This window comes from Somniosus microcephalus, unplaced genomic scaffold, assembly GCF_052327205.1.
Source record: "Somniosus microcephalus isolate GS21.2 unplaced genomic scaffold, FLI_Smic_1.0 unresolved_chr3, whole genome shotgun sequence".
NCBI classification, from domain to species: domain Eukaryota; kingdom Metazoa; phylum Chordata; class Chondrichthyes; order Squaliformes; family Somniosidae; genus Somniosus; species Somniosus microcephalus.
Window position 1 is genome coordinate 53,306,216 of NW_028225181.1, and position 21,997 is coordinate 53,328,212.

The following is a 21,997-nucleotide window of genomic DNA, read 5'->3' on the forward strand; positions in this document are numbered from 1 at the left end:
CTTATATTCTATGCCTCGGTTAATGAAGGGTGGGTTGGTGGTGATGGCAGTGTAAGGAAATCTCTTAAACTCAATTAAATCAGTGTTGGGGCCTCAGCTATAGATTAATGACCTAGATGAAGGGACCGAGTGTAATGTATCCAAGTTTGCTGATGATACAAAGCTAGGTGGGACAGTAAGCTGTGAGGAGAACACAAAGACTCTGCAAAGGGATATCGACAGACTAAGTGAGTAGTGGCAGTAAGGTGGCAGATGGAGTGTAATGTAGGGAAATGTGAGGTTATTCACTTTGGTCGGAAGAATAGAAAAACAGAATATTTTTTAAATGGCGAGAAACTTTCAAATGTTGGTGTTGAGAGATTTGGGTGTCCTCGTGCAAGAAACACAGGAAGCTAGCGTGCAGGTACAGCAAGCAATAAGGAAGGCAAGTGGCATGTTGGCCTTTATTGCAAGGGGGTTGGAGTATAAGAGTAAGGGAGTCTTGCTCCAATTGTACAGGGCCTTGGTGAGACCACACCTGGAGTACTGGGCACAGTTCTGGTCTCCTTATCTAAGGAAGGATATACTTGCCGTGGAGGCGGTGCAACGAAGGTTCACTAGATTGATTCCTGGGATGAGAGGGCTGTCCTATGATGAGAGATTGTGTAGAATGGGCCGATACTCTCTGGAGTTTAGAAGAATGAGAGGTGATCTCATTGAAACATACAAGATTCTGAAGGGGATTGACAGGGTAGATGCTGAGAGGTTGTTTCCCCTGGCTGGAGTGTCTAGAACTAGGGGACATAGTCTCAGGATAAGGGGTCGGCCATTTGGGACTGAGATGAGGAGAAATTTCTTCACTCAGAGGGTTGTGAGTCTTTGGAATTCTCTGCCCCAGAGGGCTGTGGATGCTGAGCCTTGGAGTCTATTCAAAGCTGAGATCGATAGATTTCTGAACTCTAGCGGAATCAAGGGATATGGAGATGGTGCAGCAAAGTGGAGTTGAGGTCGATGATCAGCCATGATCTTATTGAACGGTGGAGCAGGCTCGAGGGGCCAAATGGCCGACTCCTGCTCCTATTTCTGATGTTCTTAAATGATTCCTCGTGATTCAGGCGCGAGCCTCTCGTCCAAATGCATGTTTATTACTCAAGACACCAATAGTGCAATAACTATTACAGTTATACAATAGACTCGTGCAACCTGGCTTCCTGTATCCCGAGGTGATCAAGCTTGAGCGCCGGAGGTGTTGAACTTCAGACCGTTCCGTGAGCTCCAAACTCAAGAAGGTTGCTTGTTGCCTGTTCTTTGCATCCTCCTTTTGCGCGAGTCATATCACATGATGGCCAGAATGTATACTGAAGCGATATTCCTTCTCACCACACCTCCAGACTTCACAGAATAGCCATCTTGATGGTTTCACTGTTAAATCACTTCAACCTGACATCTGGCCTTAGTATTACAAAAAAGGAACAGGGCGACCCCGACAGTTAACGTAATACTACTTGGGTACTTCCATTATTCTGGCCAATACCCGACACTCGCACCACACATGGGATGTAGCCAACATGTCCCGACTATTCTCCCAATATTAGCATATCCTAATTGGATAACGGCCTTAGGATAGGATAGGACACCTGACACAGAAGAGTTCTAAAAGACCTGCATTTATATAGCGCCTTTCACGACCACTGGACATCTCAAAGCGCTTTACAGCCAATGAAGTACTATTTGACGTGGGGGCAATGTGGGAAATGCGGCAGCCAATTTGTGCACAGCAAGATCCCACAAACAGCAACGTGATAAATGACCAGATAATATTTTTTTTGTTATGTTGGTTGAGGCCCCAGGACACCAGGGATAACTCCCCCTGTTCTTCTTCGAAGTGGTGCCATGGGATCTTTAACATCCACCCGAGAGAGCAGACAGGGCCTCGGTTTAACGTCTCATCCGAAAGACGGCACCTCCGACAGTGCCACACTCCCGCAGCACTGCACTGGAGTGTCAGCCTAGCTTTATGTGCTCAAGTAACAGGGGCAAGGAGCGGGTGTATCAAATTAGCCAACTCCGAACAGTTGACCCTGTATCTCCTATGGGACAGTACCTCACCCCCTGCCACAGGTCGAAGAGAAAAACCCAACTGCGATGCCACGCAGTCGAATAGCCTGCCCGTAATTCTCCAATAATTTGCCTGTTGTGTACGAGGGGCTGCCAGTGGTTCACGGGTCTCAGGAACTGCCCCCGCAAGTTATGAACCTTCATAAAACACTGGTTCGGCCTCAACTGGAGTATCGTGTCCAAGTCTGGGCACCGCACTTTAGGAAGGATGTGAAGGCCTTAAAGCGGGTGCAGAAAAAATTTACGATAATGATTCTAGGGATGAGGGACTTCAGTTACGTGGATAGACTAGAGACGCTGGGGTTGTTCTCCTTAGAGCAGAGAAGGTTGGGAGGAGATTTGATCGAGGTGTTCAAAATCATGAGGGGTCTGGACAAAGTAAATAGAAACGGTTCCCATTGGCGGAAGGGTCGAGAACCAGAGGAGACAGATTTAAGGGGATTGGCAGAAGAACCAAAGGCAACATAGGAAAAACTCTCTTACACAGCGAGGGGTTCGGATCTGGAATGCACTGCCTGAAAGGGTGGTGGAGGCAGATTCAATCACGGCTTTCAAAAGGGAGTTGGATAAGTATCTGAGGGGAAAGAATTTGCAGGGCTACGGGGAAAGGGCAGGGGAGTGGAACTAGCTGACGGGCCGAATGGCCTCCTTGTGTGCTGTAACCATTCTATGATAAGAACAGAGGAACAAAGAGCTGGAGTAGGCCATAGAAACATAGAAAAATAGGAGCAGGAGTCAGCCATTTGGTCCTTTGAGCCTGCTCCACCATTCAATGTGATCATGGCTGATCCTCTATCTCAATAGTCAATACCATATCCCCGCTCTCTCCCCATACCCCTTGATGCCTTTTGTGTCTAGAAATCTATCTCCTTCTTAAATATATTCAGTGACTTGGCCTCCACAGCCTTCTGGGGTAGAGAATTCCAAAGATTCACCACCCTCCGAGCGAAGATATTTCTCCTCATCTCAGTCCTAAATGGCCGACCCCTTATTCTGAGACTGCGAACCTTGGTTCTAGACTCCCCAGCCAGGGGAAACATCCTCCCTGCATCTACCCTGTTAAGCCCTGTCAGAATTTTATATGTTTCAATGAGATCCCCTCTCATTCTTCTAAGCTCCAGTGAATACAGGCCCAGTCGACCCAATCTCTCCTCATCCGACAGTCCTGCCATCCCAGGAATCAGTCTGGTGAACCTCCGCTGCACTCCCTTTGTGGCAAGTCTATCCTTTCTTGGGTAAGGAGACCAAAACTACACACAGTACTCCAGGTGTGGTTTCACCAAGGCCCTGTTTAACTGCAGTAAGACATCCTTGCTCCTGTACTCAAATCCTCTTGCAATGAAGGCCAACATACCATTTGCCTTCCGAACCACTTGCTGCACCTGCATGTTTGCTTTCAGTGACTGGTGTACAAGGACACCCAGGTCCCTCTGTACATCAACATTTTCCAATCTATCACCATTTAAATAATACTCTGCCTTTCTGTTTTTCCTACCAAAGTGGATAACTTCACACTTATTCACGTTATACTGCAGGGGGTGCAGTTCAGACCCCATTTAGAGCACCTCGTTCGGTTCTGGCCACTCCACGGGTTCTCTCTCTCCCCGTGGCCCCTGTAAATTCCGTCCCCATTCAAGTATTTATCACTTCCCTGCTGAAAGTTACTGAGTCTGCTTCCACCAGGCGCTACATTCCAAGTCAGAACGCGTTCCCTGAATGGCATCTCTGGTTCTCTTGCCAATTGCCACGCCTTGAGTATTGTGTGCAGTTTTGGTCGCCTTATCTGAGGAAGGACGTTCTTGCCATGGAAGGAGTGCAGCGAAGATTCACCAGGCTGATACCTGGGATGGCAGGAATGACGTATGAGGAGAGATTGGGTCGATTGGGCTTGTACTCGCTGGAGTTTAGAAGAATGAGAGGGGATCTCATTGAAACTTATAAAATTCTAACAAGACTAGACAGGCTAGATGCAGGAAGGATGTTCCTGATGACAGGAGAGTCCAGAAGCAGGGGTCACAGTCTAAGGATAAGGGGTAAACCATTTAGGACTGAGATGAGGAGGAATTTCTTCACCCAGAGAGTGGTGAACCTGTGGAATTCTCTACCACAGAAGGCAGTTGAGGCCAATTCATTAAATATATTCGAGAAGGAGTTAGATATATTTCTTAAGGCTAAAGGGATCAAGGGATATGGGGAGAAGGCAGGGACAGGGTACTGAATTTGGATGATCAGCCATGATCTCATTGAATGGCGGAGCAGGCTCGAGGGGCCGAATGGCCTCCTCCTGCTCCTGTCTTCTCTGTTTCTATGCCTCTGGAAGGATAGATTGGCCTTGGATTCACGAGAATGATCGCGGGGCTACAAAGGGTTAAATTACGAGGACAGGTTGCACAGACCAGGCTTGCAGTCCCCCTTGAGCAGAGAAGATTAAGGAGTGAACTAATTGAGGTGTTTTAAGACGATTAAAAGGAGTGGATCGGGTAGCTAGAGAGAAACTAGTTCCTGTTCTGAACAAGGGGGCATAACCACAAAAGGGAGCCAGGCCGCTCAGGGGGAATGTCAGGAAGCACTTCGTCGCACAGAGGGTAGTGGAAATCTGGAACGCTCTCCCCCAAAAAAGCTGTTGAGGCTGGGGGGTCAATTGAACATTTCAAAACAGTGGTAGATTTTTGTTGGGTGAGGGTATTAACAGGCTCGAGGGGCTGAATGGCCACCTCCTGTTCCTGTGTAACAGGCTCAAAGGAGGCTGAACAGCCTCCTGTTCCTAATGTAACAGGCTCGAGGGGGTGCTGAACAGCCTCCTGATCCTATGCAACAGGCTCGAGGGGGGCTGAATGGCCTGCTCCTGTTCCTATGCAACAGGCTCGAGGGGGGCTGAATGGCCTCCTCCTGTTCCTATGCAACAGGCTTGAGGGGGTTGAATGGCCTCCTCCTGTTCCTGTGTAACAGGCTCAAAGGAGGCTGAACAGCCTCCTGTTCCTAATGTAACAGGCTCGAGGGGGGCTGAATGGCCTGCTCCTGTTCCTATGCAACAGGCTCGTGGGGCTGAATGGCCTCCTCCTGTTCCTATGCAACAGGCTTGAGGGGGTTGAATGGCCTCCTCCTGTTCCGAAAGAACAGGCTCGAGGGGGCTGAACGGCCTCCTCCTGTTCCTATGTAACATGCTCAAAGGAGGCTGAACAGCCTCCTGTTCCTAATGTAACAGGCTCGAGGGGGGCTGAATGGCCTGCTCCTGTTGCTATGCAACAGGCTCAAAAGGGGGCTGAACGGCCGCCTCCTGCTCCTGTGGGGAGGACTGGGCCTGTTCCAATCAGCAATTCTGTTGCCCCACCGAGATCGCCGTGAGATTGGTACCTTCACACCAACAGTGAACACATTTACACAGTGCCCAACAAGCAGACGGCGCTCAATTTGATCTCTCGGGCCTACTCCTGAGGGTTGAAAGCATCTGACCTCCCCCGTCCCGAGAACACAGCCAAAAACAAAAAGAAAAACAAAAAAAGGGCTAAGAGTCACATTTTTATCAATCAGAAATTACATTCAGCGCTATTAGTTACATCAATATTTAATGTACAATAAAAGCACAGAACAGGAAAATGTCCCGGTGATTAATGAACTCGCTCACAATGAACTTGCGGCAAGTTTATCCTGTACGGCCCAGTGTTCGCCGCTGCTGTGATCTCCTTGACCCAAGTGCGCAACAGCTCCCTACGCACATTGGGAGAAGAGGAAGGAAAAATGTCACCCAAACTTCTGAAGTTCCAAAGGCCGAGAGTGATTCAAAGGCTGATTTGTGGAGGAGACGAACCTGCCCCGCAGCACTCGCGTTGGATGGGGAGTCCGTCTCTCTCTCTCTCTCTCGCAGAGACAAGTGCCGCCTTCGCCTCTCCCGACTTGGAGGGGGGGGGGGGGGGGCGGCGACAGGGCAGGAAAGCGCACAATCGGATCCCGCGGTCATTCAAACAATGTCTGTGGAGAAACAACCCCACCCCCGCAGCACTGGCGTCGGATACAAGCCGCTGCCAGGGAGACCGGATTCCCTACTCCGCCCCCCCGCCCCTCTGTCGAGCTTCGCCTCCGGCCTTTCCCGAGCGAGGGGGGAGGGGGGAGAAGCTGGGCAGGGAAGGGCCCAATGGGGTCCCGCAGGAGTGGGGAGCATGGGCCCAACTCGCCACTCTAGTGAGAGCCAATGGGGAGGGAGGAAAGATGTCCAGACTACAAACAGTCTCTCTCCATTGTGAAGAATCTTGCCTCACTGGTCCAAAACACATCAGTCGCTCGGTTTCCTCGTAAACAGGTCAAGCGTGCAAACCCTCTTTGCAAGCCAATAAAAGCTTGAAAACTCTCCACTTTCTCTCTCTCTCTCTCTCTTCAACACCCCACCCCCCACAAGATGCCAAAAGATCATTTTCGCATTTCGAAAGTGCCTTTCATGACCTCAGGCCATCCCAAAGTGCTTTATAGCCGAAGAAATACTTTTTTTTTAATTAGTTGGATATTTTACTGTAGGGAAAGGCGGCTACCAATTTGCACACAGCAAGCTCCCACAAACAGCAATGCGATACATGACCAGGTCGTCTGTTTTTGAGTGTAGTTGGTTGACTGATTAATATTGGCCCCGGGACACCGGGTAGAACTCCCCTGCGCTCCTTTGAAATAGAGTCTGCGGGATCTTTTACTCTGTGCTCTACAGGGACAGACCTGTACCCACCAGTACTGTACCCAGTGTTATACAGTGACAGAGCTGTACCCACCAGTACTGTACCCCAGTGTTATAGTGACAGACCTGTACCCACCAGTACTGTACCCCAGTGTTATACAGTGACAGAGCTGTACCCACCAGTACTGTACCCCAGTGTTATAGTGACAGACCTGTACCCACCAGTACTGTACCCAGTGTTAAACAGTGACAGAGCTGTACCCACCAGTACTGTACCCCATGTTATAGTGACAGAGCTGTACCCACCAGTACTGTACCCCATGTTATAGTGACAGAGCTGTACCCACCAGTACTGTACCCCAGTGTTATAGTGACAGACCAGTACCCACCAGTACTGTACCCCATGTTATACAGTGACAGACCAGTACCCACCAGTACTGCACCCCAGTGTTATACAGTGACAGACCTGTACCCACCAGTACTGTACCCCAGTGTTATACAGTGACACACCTGTACCCACCAGTACTGTACCCCAGTGTTATACACTGACAGACCAGTACCCACCAGTACTGCACCCCAGTGTTATACAGTGACAGACCTGTACCCACCAGTACTGTACCCGTGTTATACACTGACAGACCTGTAGCCACCAGTACTGTACCCGTGTTATACAGTGACAGACCTGTGCCCACCAGTACTGCACCCCAGTGTTAGTGACAGACCTGTACCCCAGTGTTATACACTGACAGACCTGTACCCAGCAGTACTGTACACCAGTATTACAGTGACAGACCTGTACCCACCAGTACTGTACCCGTGTTAGTGACAGACCTGTGCCCACCAGTACTGTACCCGTTATACAGTGACAGACCTGTGCCCACCAGTACTGTACCCCAGTTATACAGTGACAGACCTGTGCCCACCAGTACTGTACCCCAGTTATACAGTGACAGACCTGTACCCACCAGTACTGTACCCCAGTGTCATACACTGACAGACCTGTACCCACCAGTACTGTACCCGTGTTAGTGACAGACCTGTGCCCACCAGTACTGTACCCCAGTGTTAGTGACAGACCTGCACCCACCAGTACTGTACCCGTGTTATACAGTGACAGATCTGTACCCACCAGTACTGTACCCCAGTGTTATACAGCGACAGACCTGTACTCACCAGGACTGTACCCCAGAATTAGACAGCAACAGACCTGTACCCCAGTGTTATAGTGACAGACCAGTACCCACCAGTACTGTACCCCAGTGTTATACACTGACAGACCTGTACCAACCATTACTGTACCCGTGTTATACAGTGACAGACCTGTACCCACTAGTACTGTACCCCAGTGTTAGTGACAGACCTGTACCCACCAGAACTGTACCCATGTTAGTGACAGACCTGTACCCACCAGTACTGTACCCCAGTGTTATACAATGACAGACCTGTACCCACCAGTACTGTACCCGTTAGTGACAGACCTGTACCCACTAGTACTGTACCCGTGTTAGTGACAGACCTGTACCCACCTGTACTGTACCCGTGTTAGTGACAGACCTGTACACACCAGTACTGTACCCCAGCATTAGTGACAGACCTGTGTCCACCAGTACTGTACCCATGTTATACAGTGACAGACCTGTACCCACCAGTACTGTACCCATGTTATACAGTGACAGATCTGTACCCACCAGTACTGTACCCCAGTGTTAGACAGTGACAGACCTGTACCTAAATTGGTTTTAAAAACATGGAAGTTATGCTAAACCTTTTTAAAACACTGGTTAGGCCTCAGCTGGAGTACTGTCTCCAATTCTGGGCACCGCACTTTAGGAAGGATGTCAAGGCCTTGGAGAGGGTGTGGAGGGACTTCAGTTCTGTGGAGAGACTGGAGAAGCTGGGGTTGTTCTCCTTAGAGCAGAGAAGGTTAAGGGGAGATTGACCAGAATGGGACCAGGGATGAGGGACTTCAGTTACGTGGAGGGACTGGGGAAGCTAAGAGCAGAGAAGGTTCAGGGGAGATTTGATAGAGATCTTCAAAATCATAAAAGTGTCTTGATGGAGTAAATAAGGAAAAAGTTTCCAGTGGCAGAAGGGTCGATAACCACAGGACCCAGATTTAAGGTGATTGGCAAAAGGACCAGAGGGGTAGAGGAGGAGAATGTGTGTTACTGTGATCTGGAAGGCACTGCCTGATCGGGCAGTGGAAGCAGATTCAATAGTAACTTTCTAAAGGGGCTGGATAAACAATTGAAGGGGGAACAATTGCAGGGCTTTGGGGAAAGGGCAGGGGAGTGGGATTAACTGGATAGTGCTTTCAAAGAGCTGGCACAGGCACGATGGGCCGAATGGTCTCCTTCTGTGATGATCAGTAATTGTCTGCCTCTACACTGTCCCATCAAACACTCCCAGGGCAGGTACAGCACGGGTTAGACACAGAGTAAAGCTCCCTCTACACTGTCCCATCAAACACTCCCAGGGCAGGTACAGCACGGGTTAGATACAGAGTAAAGCTCCCTCTACACTGTCCCATCAAACACTCCCAGGGCAGGTACAGCACGGGGTTAGATACAGAGTAAAGCTCCCTCTGCACTGTCCCATCAAACACTCCCAGGGCAGGTACAGCACGGGTTAGATACAGAGTAAAGCTCCCTCTATACTGTCCCATCAAACACTCCCAGGGCAGGTACAGCACGGGTTAGATACAGAGTAAAGCTCCCTCTACACTGTCCCATCAAACACTCCCAGGGCTGGTACAGCACGGGTTAGACACAGAGTAAAGCTCCCTCTGCACTGTCCCATCAAACACTCCCAGGGCAGGTAGAGCACGGGTTAGATACAGAGTAAAGCTCCCTCTACACTGTCCCATCAAACACTCCCAGGGCAGCTACAGCACGGGTTAGATACAGAGTAAAGCTCCCTCTACACTGTCCCATCAAACACTCCCAGGGCAGGTACAGCACGGGTTAGATACAGAGTAAAGCTCCCTCTACACTGTCCCATCAAACACTCCCAGGGCAGGTACAGCACGGGTTAGATACAGAGTAAAGCTCCCTCTACACTGTCCCATCAAACACTCCCAGGGCAGGTACAGCACGGGGTTAGATACAGAGTAAAGCTCCCGCTACACTGTCCCGTCAAACACTCCCAGGGCAGCTGCAGCACGGGTTAGATACAGAGTAAAGCTCCCTCTACACTGTCCCATCAAACACTCCCAGGGCAGCTACAGCACGGGTTAGATACAGAGTAAAGCTCCCTCTACACTGTCCCATCAAACACTCCCAGGGCAGGTACAGCACGGGTTAGATACAGAGTAAAGCTCCCTCTACACTGTCCCATCAAACAATCCCAGGGCAGGTACAGCACGGGTTAGATACAGAGTAAAGCTCCCTCTGCACTGTCGCATCAAACACTCCCAGGGCAGGTGCAGCACGGGGTTAGATTTAAAAAAAAAATGTATTCATTGATGGGATGTGGGCGTCGCTGGCTAGGCCTGCATTTAGTGCCCATCCCTAATTGCCCTCGAGAAGATGGTGGTGAGATGCCTTCTTGAACCGCTGCAGTCCATATGGTGCAGGTACACCCACAATGCTGTTAGGAAGGGAATTCCAGGATTTTGGCCCATCGACAGTGAAGGAACGGCGATACAGGTCCAAGTCAGGATGGTGTGTGGCTTGGAGGGGAACTTGTAGGTGGTGATGTTCCCATGCGTCTGCTGCCCTTGTCCTTCTAAGTGGTAGAGGTCGCGGGTTTGGAAAGTGCTGTTGAAGGAGCTTTGGCGAGTTGCTGCAGTGTATCTTGTAGATGGTACACACTGCAGCCACAGTGCGCCGGTGGTGGAGGGAGTGAATGTTTAAGGTGGTGGATGGAGTGCCAATTAAGCGGGCTGCTTTATCCTGAATGGTGTCGAGCTTCTTGAGTGTTATTGGAGTTGCACTCATCCAGGCAAGTGGAGAGTATTCCATCACACTCCTGACTTGTGCCTTGTAGATGGTGGAAAGGCTTTGGGGAGTCAGGAGGTGAGACACTCGCCGCAGAATTCCCAGCCTCTGACCTGCTCTTATAGCCACAGTATTTATATGGCTGGTCCAGTTCAGTTTCTGATCAATGGTAACCCCCAGGATGTTGATAGTGGGGGATTCAGCAATGGTAATGCCATTGAATGTCAAGGGGAGATGGTTAGAGTCTCGCTTGTTGGAGATGGTCATTGCCTGGCACTTGTGTGGTGCGAATGTTACTTGCCACTTGTCAGCCCAAGTCTGGATGTTGTCCAGGTCTTGCTGCATATGGACACGGACTGCGTCAGTATCTGACGAGTCTCGAATGGTGCTGAACAGTGTGCAATCATCAGCGAACATCCCCACTTCTAACCTTATGATGGAGGGAAGGTCATTGATGAAACAGCTGAAGATGGTTGGGCCTAGGACACTGCCCTGAGGAACTCCTGCAGTGATGTCATGTGATTGAGATGAATGACATCCAACAACCACAGCCAACTTCCTTTGTGCTAGGTATGATTCCAACCAATGGAGAGTTTTCCCCTTGATTCCCATTGACTTCAGTTTTGCTAGGGCTCCTTGATGCCACACTCGATCAAATGCTGCCTTGATGTCAAGGGCAGTCACTCTCACCTCACCTCTTGAGTTCAGCTCTTTTGTCCATGTTTGCACCAAGGCTGTAATGAGGTCAGGAGCCGAGTGGCCCTGGCGGAACCCAAACTGGGCGTCAGTTAGCAGGTTATTGCTGAGTAAGTGCCGCTTGATAGCACTGTCGACAACACCTTCCATCACTCCCAGAGATACAGAGTAAAGCTCCCTCTACACTGTCCCATCAAACACTCCCAGGGCAGGTACAGCACGGGGTTAGATACAGAATAAAGCTCCCTCTACACTGTCCCATCAAACACTCACAGGGCAGGTACAGCACAGGTTAGATACAGAGTAAAGCTCCCTCTACACTGTCCCATCAAACACTCCCAGGGCAGGTACAGCACGGGGTTAGATACAGAGCAAAGCTCCCTCTACACTGTCCCATCAAACACTCACAGGGCAGGTACAGCACAGGTTAGATACAGAGTAAAGCTCCCTCCACACTGTCCCATCAAACACTCCCAGGGCAGGTACAGCACGGGTTAGGTACAGAGTAAAGCTCCCTCTACACTGTCCCATCAAACACTCCCAGGGCAAGTACAGCATGGGTTAGATACAGAGTAAAGCTCCCTCTACACTGTCCCGTCAAACACTCCCAGGGCAGGTACAGCACAGGTTAGATACAGAGTAAAGCTGCCTCTACACTGTCCCATCAAACACTCCCAGGGCAGAGAGAGAGAGAGAGAGTGTGAGTCAGAGAGTCAGAGAGATTCAGAGAGAGAGTGACAGAGATTCAGAGCGAGTCCGAGACAGAGATTTAGAGCTAGTCCGAGCGAGCCCGAGAGCGAGGCGGAGAGAGAGCGAGACAGAGAGCGAGTCAGAGAGCGAGTCGGAGAGCGAGTCGGAGAGCGAGTCGGAGAGCGAGTCGGAGAGCGAGTCGGAGAGCGAGTCGGAGAGCGAGTCGGAGAGCGAGTCGGAGAGCGAGTCGGAGAGCGAGTCGGAGAGCGAGTCGGAGAGCGAGTCGGAGAGCGAGTCGGAGAGCGAGTCGGAGAGCGAGTCGGAGAGCGAGTCGGAGAGCGAGTGAGTCGGAGAGAGAGAGAGAGAGTGAGAGAGTCAGAGAGATTCAGAGAGACTGAGAGATTCAGAGAGTGAGAGATTCAGAGAGTGAGAGATTCAGAGAGTGAGAGATTCAGAGAGTGAGAGATTCAGAGAGTGAGAGAGAGAGACACAGAGTCAGAGACAGAGACAGAGAGAGTCAGAGACAGAGAGAGTGTGAGAGAGAGAGACAGAGAGAGACACACACACACAGAGAGAGACAGACAAGAGAGAGTGAGAGTGAGAGAAACAGAGAGTCCAAATCTAGGGGCAATAAACTACTGTTAAAAAAACCCCGTCCTTCACCTCAGAGGAAAGGCGGGGGGTGGGCCCTCCACTTCCCCAGTGAGCTCACGGCAAACGCAAGTTGCTTTATATATAAAAAAAAAAAGAAAAACCGCCCGCTGAGAGAGAGAGAGAGAGAGAGAGAGAAACCAACCCACCTTGAGCCGGGGGAAGGAGGGCGGTGGCTGTGGCGCGGGAGCTAAATCTTCTTCCAGTTGGTCTGCCCGATGAAGTGGAGCGACATGGTGTCGTTGACCTTGCTGACGTACTTGGCCCGCTCGGTGGCTGGCAGCAGGTCGTCGATCTTGACGTCCTGCCAGTGGGGGATGGCGAAAGTCTTGAGGTCGCACACCAGCCAGCGGCTGCCCAGGTACCTGTAGAAGAGCACGGCGATCTGGTGCTCGTGGGTGGCCCGGCTGCTGGAGTGGCAGCGGATGATCTTGCAGTTGAAGGCCGCCCGGTTGTTGTCCTTCAGCACCCGCTCGTAGAGGCCGGGGCAGGTGCAGCGCCGCTTGCTGCCGGCGGGGCTGGGCAAACGCACGCTGCCGCGCACGGGCCGCTCCTCCTGGACCACCAGCCGCTCGCCCTTGGGGTGAAAGGTGACGAACCACTTGGACTGCACCCGGAAGTTGGTGGTGGCAAACTCCTTGCAGAGGACGGTCTTGGTCATGGAACTGAAGAAGTCCAGCTGCCAGGGGCTGCCGCAGCTCTTGGCCGTGTAGAGGCGCATGCGCAGGGGACGGGCGGTGGCCCCGTGGAGCTGGCCTACCGCCTCCTTGGTCAGGCAGCTGTCCTGGCTGAGGCCCAGGCTGTCGGCCAGCAGGGAGGCCAGCAGGCCCTGGGGCACCAGGGGGCTGGCGCGCAGGGCGGCCAGCTCCTCGGGGCTCATCATGGGAAAGCGCAGGTGGGCCAGCAGGGCCGGCCCGGCCTCAGGTCGCTGCGCCAGCCAGCGCAGCACGGCCTGGCACAGGGCGAACTCGCTCTCCACTACCAGGTCGGAGCGCTGGAGCAGGGCGGCCAGCTGGGCCTCCTCCAGGGTCAGCCAGTCGGGCGAGCGGATGACGGCGTCCATGTTCCAGGCCACGAAGGTGTCGCAGGCCTCCTCCAGCTGGCCGAAGCCCACAAAGCGTGCGTAGCGGTGCCAGGCCAGCGCCAGGTCCAGGGCGCCGGCCGCCGCCACGTTGTCCAGCAGGAACTGCTCGCAGCTGCGGCGCAGGGGCTCCACGTTGTACTTCTCGGCCAGGCCGTGGACGGCGAAGACGTTGTCCACGCCGACAGTGATGCGGCCGGTGTAGAAGTAGCGCAGGAAGTCCTCGAAGCTGGCCGCCCCGCCCTCCTCCTCGGTCAGGTGCACCGTCTCCCGCCGCGCGTCGGCCCAGCGCTCGCCCGACAGCATGGCCCGGAAGACGTCGCTGCCCAGGGCCAGCACGAAGCGGTGGGCGTTCAGGGTCAGGCCCTGGTTGACTGTCAACCGCACGTCGCTCAGCTCCTTGCTGTTGAAGAGGGACGAGAGGGCGGTCATGATCTGCGTCTGGTGCACAAAGGTCTCCGAGGTCTCCGAGCTGTCCATCGTCGCCCTGTCGGGGAGCGGGAGGACAAAAGGACAAAAGGTCAGACATCACGAAGGATTCTCAGACTTTCCCCACATTGAAATCATCGAAACATAGGAGCAGGAGTAGGCCATTCGGCCCTTTGAGCCCGCTCCGCCATTCAATACGATCATGGCTGATCATCCAAATTGAGTACCCGGTCCCTGTCCTCTCCCCATACCCCTTGGCCCCTTTAGCCTTAAGAAATATATCCAACTCCTTCTTGAATATATTTAATGAATTGGCCTCAACTGCCTTCTGTGGTAGAGAATTCCACAGTTTCACCACTCTCTGGGTGAAGAAATTCCTCCTCATCTCAGTCCTAAATGGCTTACCCCTTATCCTTAGACTGTGACCCCTGGTTCTGGACTCCCCGGCCATCGGGAACATCCTTCCTGCATCCAGTCTGTCTAGTCCTGTTAGAATTTAATATGGTTCCACGAGATCCCCTCTCATTCTTCTAAACTCTAGTAAATACAGGCCTAGTCGACCCAATCTCTCCTCATAGGACAGTCCTGCCATCCCAGGAATCAGTCTGGTGAACCGTCGCTGCACTCCCTCTACGGCAAGTATATCCTTTCTTAGGTAAGGAGACCAAAACTGCACACAGTACTCCAGGTGTGGTCTCACCAAGGTCCTGTATTACTGTAATACAACATCTGACACACTCACTTAATCTATTCAATGTCCCCTTTCTGCTCTCATCTCCACTATTTACTGAGCCACCTAAAAAACATCTCACCATCTGACTCCCCAAAGCCTCTCCACCATCTACAAGGCACAAGTCAGGAGTGTGATGGAATACTCTCTGCTTCCCTGGACGAGTGCAGCTCCAACAACACTCAAGAAGCTCGACACCATCCAGGACAAAGCAGCCCGCTTGATCGGCACCCCATCCACCACCTTACACATTCCCTCCCTCCGCCACCGGCGCACCGTGGCTGCAGTCTGTACCATCTACAAGATGCACTGCAGCAACTCGCCAAGGCTTCTTCGGCAGCACCTGCCAAACCCGCGACCGCTGCCACCTAGAAGGACAAGGGCAGCAGGCGCGTGGGAACACCACCACCTCCAAGTTCCCCCTCAAGTCACACAACATCCTGACTTGGAAATATATTGGTCGTTCCTTCATCATCGTTGGGTCAAAATCTTGGAACTCCCTCCCTAACAGCACTGTGGGAGTATCTTGACCACACAGATTGCAGCGGTTCAAGGAGGTGGCTCACCACCACCTTCTCGAGGGCAATTAGAGATGGGTAATAAATGCGGGTCATGCCAGCAAGGCCCACATCCTATGAATGAATAAATGGAAAGAGCTTCATAAGACGCCTATGATTGGATTGTGTTCTTTTTAAAGAGAAGCCCACTCCTAGTGGCCGGAGCTTGCAACTGCAAGAGTCACATAACTAACGTGACAGTTTGCAAAGGAAAACCCAATGGGAAATGTTGACATAGTATTTTACAATGGTGAACGGGGAATGCAAAAGCCTCACGCTTTGGGAAGTGCCTTCAAAGGTAAGTCTTCACCAAACAAAAAAAAATCCAATTTCAACATATTGGTGCTTGCAAGACCAGAAAGACCAGGGCAACTAAAGTCAGAGCTCCCTGGATGACGAAAGAGAGAGAGAGAGTAAGATGAAGCAGAAAAAGAGTGCGTGTGACAGATGTCAGGTCGAGAACACATCTGAGAATCAGGCTAAATATAAAAAGCTCAGAGGAGAAGTGAAAAAAAAAAAAATAGGAGAGGCAAAGAGAGGGTATGAGAATAGAAACATAGAAGCTAGGAGCAGGAGTAGGCCATTCCGCCCCTCGAGCCTGCTCCGGCATTCAATGAGATCATGGCTGATCATCCAAATTCAGTACCCTGTCCCTGCTTTCTCCCCATATCCCTTGATTACTTCAGCCTTAAGAAATATATCCAACTCCTTCTTGAATATAATTAATGAATTGGCTTGAAATGCCTTCTGTGGCAGAGAATTCCACAGGTTCACCACTCTCTGGGTAAAGAAATTCCTCCTCATCTCAGTCATAAATGGCTTACCCCTTATCCTTAGACTGTGACCCCTGGTTCTGGACTCCATCCGCCATCGGGAACATCCTTCCTGCATCTAGTCTGTCTAGTGCGGTTAGAATTTTAAAAGTTTCAATGAGATCCCCTCTCATTCTTCTAAACTCCAGCGAGTACAAGTCCAATCGACCCAATCTCTCCTCATATGTCATTCCTGCCATCCCAGGTATCAGTCTGGTGAATCTTCGCTGCACTCCCTCCATGGCAAGAACATCCTTCCTCAGATAAGGCGACCAAAACTGCACACAATACTCAAGGTGACAGCTAACATAAAAGGTAATCCCAAAGTCTTCTATAGGTATATAAATAGTAAAGGGGTAGTAAGAGGAGGGATGGGGCCGATTAGGGACCAAAAAGGAGGCCTATACATGGAAGCAGAGGGTATGGCGGAGGAGTTAAATGAGTACTTTGCATCTGTCTTCACCAAGGAAGAGGATTCTGCCATAGACATAGTGAAGGAGGAGGTAGAGGAGATACAGGATGGGATAAAAATTGATAAAGATGAGGTACTAGAAAGGCTGGCTGTACTTAAAGTAGATAAGTCACCAGGACCAGATGGGATGCATCCTAGGATGCTGAGGGAAAGTGAAGGAAGAAATCGTGGAGGTACTGGCCATAATCTTCCAATCCTCCTTAGAAACGGGGGTGGTGCCAGAGGACTGGAGAACCACAAATGCTACACCCTTGTTCAAAAAAAGGGTGTAAAGATAAACCCAGCAACTACAGGCCAGTCAGTTTAACCTGGGTTGTGGGGAAGCTTTTAGAAACAATAATCAGGTAAAAAATTAAGTCACTTGGACAAGTGTGGATTAATTAAGGAAAGCCAGCACGGATTTGTTAAAGGCCAATCATGTTTAACCAACTTGATTGAGTTTTCTGATGAGGTAACAGAGAGGGTTGATGAGGGCAATGCGGTTGATGTGGTGTACATGGATTTCCAAAAGGCGTTCGACAAAGTGCCACATAATTGGTTTGCCAGCAAAGCTGAAGCCCATGGAATAAAAGGGACAGTGGCATACATGGACACGAAACTGGTTAAGTGACAGGAAACAGAGAGTAGTGGTGAACGGTTGTTTTTCGGACTAGAGGAAGGTGTACAGTGGTGTTCCCCAGGGGTCGGTTCTAGGACCACTGCTTTTCTTATCTGAGGAAGGATGTTCTTGCCATGGAGGGAGTGCAGCGAAGATTCACCAGATTGATACCTGGGATGGCAGGAATGACGTATGAGCAGCGATTAGGTCGATTAGGCTTATTCTTCTAAACTCTAGCGAATATGAGAGGGGATCTCATTGAAACTTATAAATTCCTAACAGGACTAGACAGACTAGATGCAGGAAGGATGTTCCCGATGGCAGGGGGAGTCCAGAACCATGGGTCACAGTGTAAGGATAAGGGGTAAGCCATTTAGGACAGAGTTTAGGAGGAATATCTTCACCCAGAGAGTGGTGAACCTGTGGAATTCTCTACCACACAAGGCAGTTGAGGCCAGTTCATTAAATATATACAAGAAGGAGTTAGATATATTTCTTAACGCTAAGGGGATCAGGGATATGGGGAGAAAGCAGGGACAGGGTACTGAATTTGGATGATCAGCCATGATCTCATTAAATGGCGGAACAGGCTCGAGGGGCTGAATGGCCTACTCCTATCTTGTATGTTTCTATGTTTCTTGATATGTATTAATGACTTGGACGTGGGTGTACAGGGCACAATTTCAAAATTTGCAGATGACACAAAACTTGGAAGTATAATGAACAGTGAGGAGGCGAGTGATGGACTTCAAGAGGACATAGACAGGCTGGTGGAATGGGCGGACACGTGGCAGATGAAATTTAACGCAGAAAAGTGTGAAGTGATATTCTTTCTACCAGAATGTGAGGAAATATAAACGAAAGGGTACAATTCTAAAGGGGGTGCATGAACAGAGAGACCTGGGAGTATATGTGCACAAATCGTTGAAGGTGGCAGGGCAGGTTGAGGTGGGTGAGAGGGTTAATCCCCCTCCGATAGGGGAACAGGCTGCCCGGTGTCTGTAACTAGGAGGAGGTGGGTGAGAGGGTTAATCCCCTCCGATAGATGAACAGGCTGCCTGGTGTCTATAACTGGGAGGAGGTGGGTGAGAGGGTTAATCCCCTCCGATAGATGAACAGGCTGCCCGGTGTCTATAACTGGGAGGAGGTGGGTGAGAGGGTTAATCCCCCTCCAATAGGGAACAGGCTGCCTGGTGTCTATAACTGGGAGGAGGTGGGTGAGAGGGTTAATCCCCCTCCAATAGGGAACAGGCTGACCGGTGTCTGTAACTGGGAGGAGGTGGGTGAGAGGGTTAATCCCCCTCCAATAGGGAACAGGCTGCCCAATGACTATAACTGGGAGGAGGTGGGTAAGAGGGTTAAGTAAAGGGGAAGCGTTAAATATTTGGGATTCTGTTGGTTTAAGAGGAGTAAAACAAGGTTACACTGCAGTAGGAGTAAATTGGCACAGCAGGCACTGGAAACCAGTTTTCTAACCAATCAGCAGGGGTGACTCATTTGGCTGTAAACAAACAAACAGTATAAAAAGACCAGTCCTTGTGCGAGCAAGCACTGAGTGCAAGTCATCAAAGAGTGCTTGAGTTTGGGTAAGTGAGAGTTAGGGTAAGTGGGGTGTTAGGTGCTCTTTTCAAACTTTAACTCTGTGGGTTGGAGTTAATAAGGCCTTTCTGGTGCAGAGTGACTGTTGGTAAACCATTTAACTGGTGTAACTAGAGTGACTGATTTAATTTAAATCCAATTAATTAAAGGGGATACTAGCATCTAAAATCGGGCAGACGGTGTCCATAACTAACAATAAAAAATTTAATTAATTACATAGAATGGAGCAGGTGATGTGTTACTGTTGCGAGATGTGGGAGCCGGTGAACCCCATTGAGGCTCACGGTGATTACATCTGTGACAAGTGTCTGCTGCTACAGGAACTCCAGCTCCGTGTTGATGAGCTGGAGTCTGAGCTTCAGACACTGCGACATCAGGGAGGGGGAGAAGTACCTGGACTCTGTATCAGGAGGTGGTCACACCTATGAAGTTAATTAATTCAGATGTAGCCCATGGTCAGGGACAGGGACAGGACGGTGTGACTATGAGTGAGGCAGGTACGGGGATCCAGGAGGTAGAGCTGGAGGAGCCGCAGCCCTTGCTCTTGTCCAACAGGTTCGAGGTTCTTACTCCCTGTGGGGACAGGAGCAGGGACTGCAGGGAGGATGAGCAACCTGGCCACAGCACCGTGAAACGGGGGGCCATTCAAGAGGGGGGAGTAAATAGAAATGTTGTAGTGGTAGGGGATAGTATTATTAGGGGGATAGATAGAGTTCTCTGCAGCCGAGAGCGAGAGTCCCGAAGGCTGTGTTGCCTACCCGGTGCCAGGGTTAAGGACATCTCCTCTGGGCTGGAAAGAAACTTGCAGTGGGAGGGGGTATATCCAGTTGTAACACCCTTATTTAAAAAGGGCAGCAGACAGAAGGCTGGAAACTATAGACCGGTTAGCCTAACATCTGTGGTAGGTAAAATTTTGGAGTCCATTATTAAGGAGACAGTAACAGGACATTTGGATAATCATAATTTAATAGGACAAAGTCAGCATGGTTTTATGAAGGGGAAGTCATGTTTGACAAATTTGCTGGAGTTCTCTGAGGAAGTAACATATAGGGTGGATAAAGGGGAACCAGTGGACGTGGTGTATTTAGACTTCCAAAAGGCATTTGACAAGGTGCCACACAAAAGATTATTGCTTAAGATAAAAAATCACGGGATTGGGGGTAATATTCTGGCATGGATAAAGGATTGACTATCTAACAGAAGGCAGAGAGTTGGGATAAATGGTTCATTCTCGGACTGGCAATCAGTAACTAGTAGTGTTCCGCAGGGGTCAGTGCTGGGTCCCCAACTCTTTACAATCTATATTAACGATTTGGAGGAGGGGACCGAGTGTAACATATCAAAGTTTGCAGATGATACTAAGATGGGAGGGAAAGTAGTGAGTGAGGAGGACATAAAAAACCTGCAAGGGTACATAGACAGGCTAAGTAAGTGGGCAGAGATTTGGCAGATGGAATACAATACTGGAAAGTGAGGTTATGCACTTTGGCAGGAAAAATCGTAGAGCAAGTTATTATCTTAATGGCAAGAAACTGGAAAGTGCTGAAGTACAAAGGGATCTGGGGGTCCTGGTGCACGAAACTCAAAAGGTTAGTATGCAGGTGCAGCAAGTGATTAAGAAGGCCAATGGAATGTTGGCTTTCATTGCTAGGGGGATAGAATATAAAAATAGGGAGGTATTGCTTCAGTTGTACAAGGTATTGGTGAGACCGCACCTGGAATACTGCGTACAGTTTTGGTGTCCATACTTAAGAAAAGACATACTTGCTCTCGAGTCAGTACAAAGGTGGTTCACTCGGTTAATCCCGGGGATGAGGGGATGGACATATGAGGAGTGGTTGAGTAGATTGGGACTCTACTCATTGGAGTTCAGAAGAATGAGAGGCGATCTTATTGAAACATATAAGATTGTGAAGGGGTTGGATCGGGTGGATGCGGGGAGGATGTTCCCGATGATGGGTGAAACTAGAACTGGGGGCACAGTCTTAGAATAAGGGGCTGCTCTTTCAAAACTGAGATGAGGAGGAACTACTTCACTCAGGGGGTGGTAGGTCCATGGAATATGCTGCCCCAAAAAGCTGTAGAAGCTACATCATTACATAAATTTAAAACAGAAATAGACAGTTTCCTAGAAGTAAAGGGAATTAAGGGTTACGGGGAGCGGGCAGGAATTTGGACATGAGTCTAGGTTCGGATCGGTCATGGCCCTGTGGGTAGCGGAGCGGGCCCAGGGGCCGTGTAGCCTGATCCTGCTCCTATTTCGTGTGTCTAATTCTGTTAGATTCAGGAGATGGTTCAGTGATAGTGGATTGGCGGTTAGGATCAGATCAGCCATGATCTTATTGAATGGCGGAGCAGGCTCGAGGGGCCGATTGGCCTACTCCTGCTCCTATTTCTTATGTTCTTATGTTAATCCCCTCCGATAGGGAACAGGCTGCCCGGTGTCTGTAACTGGGAGGAGGTGGGTGAGAGGTTTCCACGGTAACTTGCCAATTCCTTGCAGGTTCTTCTCCTCGAGTAGGCCTAGCCGCCTCAGGGAGGCCTGTGGGCCAAACTCCAGGAGTGAGCCAGGATGCGAGTCTGTTTCCTTGCCCAGTTACAGCAATTAAACACTAGTTCGGCCTCAACCGGGAGTATTGTGTCCAATTCTGGGCTCCGCACTTTAGGAAGGATGTGAAGGCCTTAGAAAGGGTGCAGAAAAGATTTACGAGAATGATTCCAGGGATGAGGGACTGGAGAAGCTGGGAATGTTCTCCTTGGAGCAGAGAATGTTAAGGAGAGATTTACCAGAATGGTACCAGGGATGAGGGACTTCAGTTATGTGGAGAGACTGTAGAAGCTGGGGTTGTTCTCCTTAGAGCAGAGAAGGTTAAGGGGAGATTTGATCGAGGTGTTCAAAATCAGTAGGGGTCTGGACAGTGTAGATAGAGCGGGATTAAACGGAGTGGAATTGGTTGGGAATTTGTAAAGAGTGGGAATTTCTGGTA

The 21,997-nt window shown here is 50.3% G+C and overlaps 1 protein-coding gene across 1 annotated transcript in view; it reads right to left on the reverse strand.

The window, feature by feature from the left end:
* Nucleotides 1–1,103: 1,103 nt before the first annotated feature.
* Nucleotides 1,104–21,997, reverse strand: part of LOC147091451 (BTB/POZ domain-containing protein 17-like) — a 69,420-nt gene continuing 48,526 nt past the window's right edge. Inside the window, exons 2-3 of the mRNA XM_085976798.1 lie at nt 12,882–14,300; nt 1,104–1,431 (exon numbers count right to left, since the gene is read on the reverse strand). Of these exons, the coding sequence (XP_085832924.1) occupies nt 12,923–14,293 (1,371 nt within the window). The 5' untranslated portion in view covers nt 14,294–14,300 and the 3' untranslated portion in view covers nt 1,104–1,431; nt 12,882–12,922. The remainder of the gene's footprint in view (nt 1,432–12,881; nt 14,301–21,997) is intronic.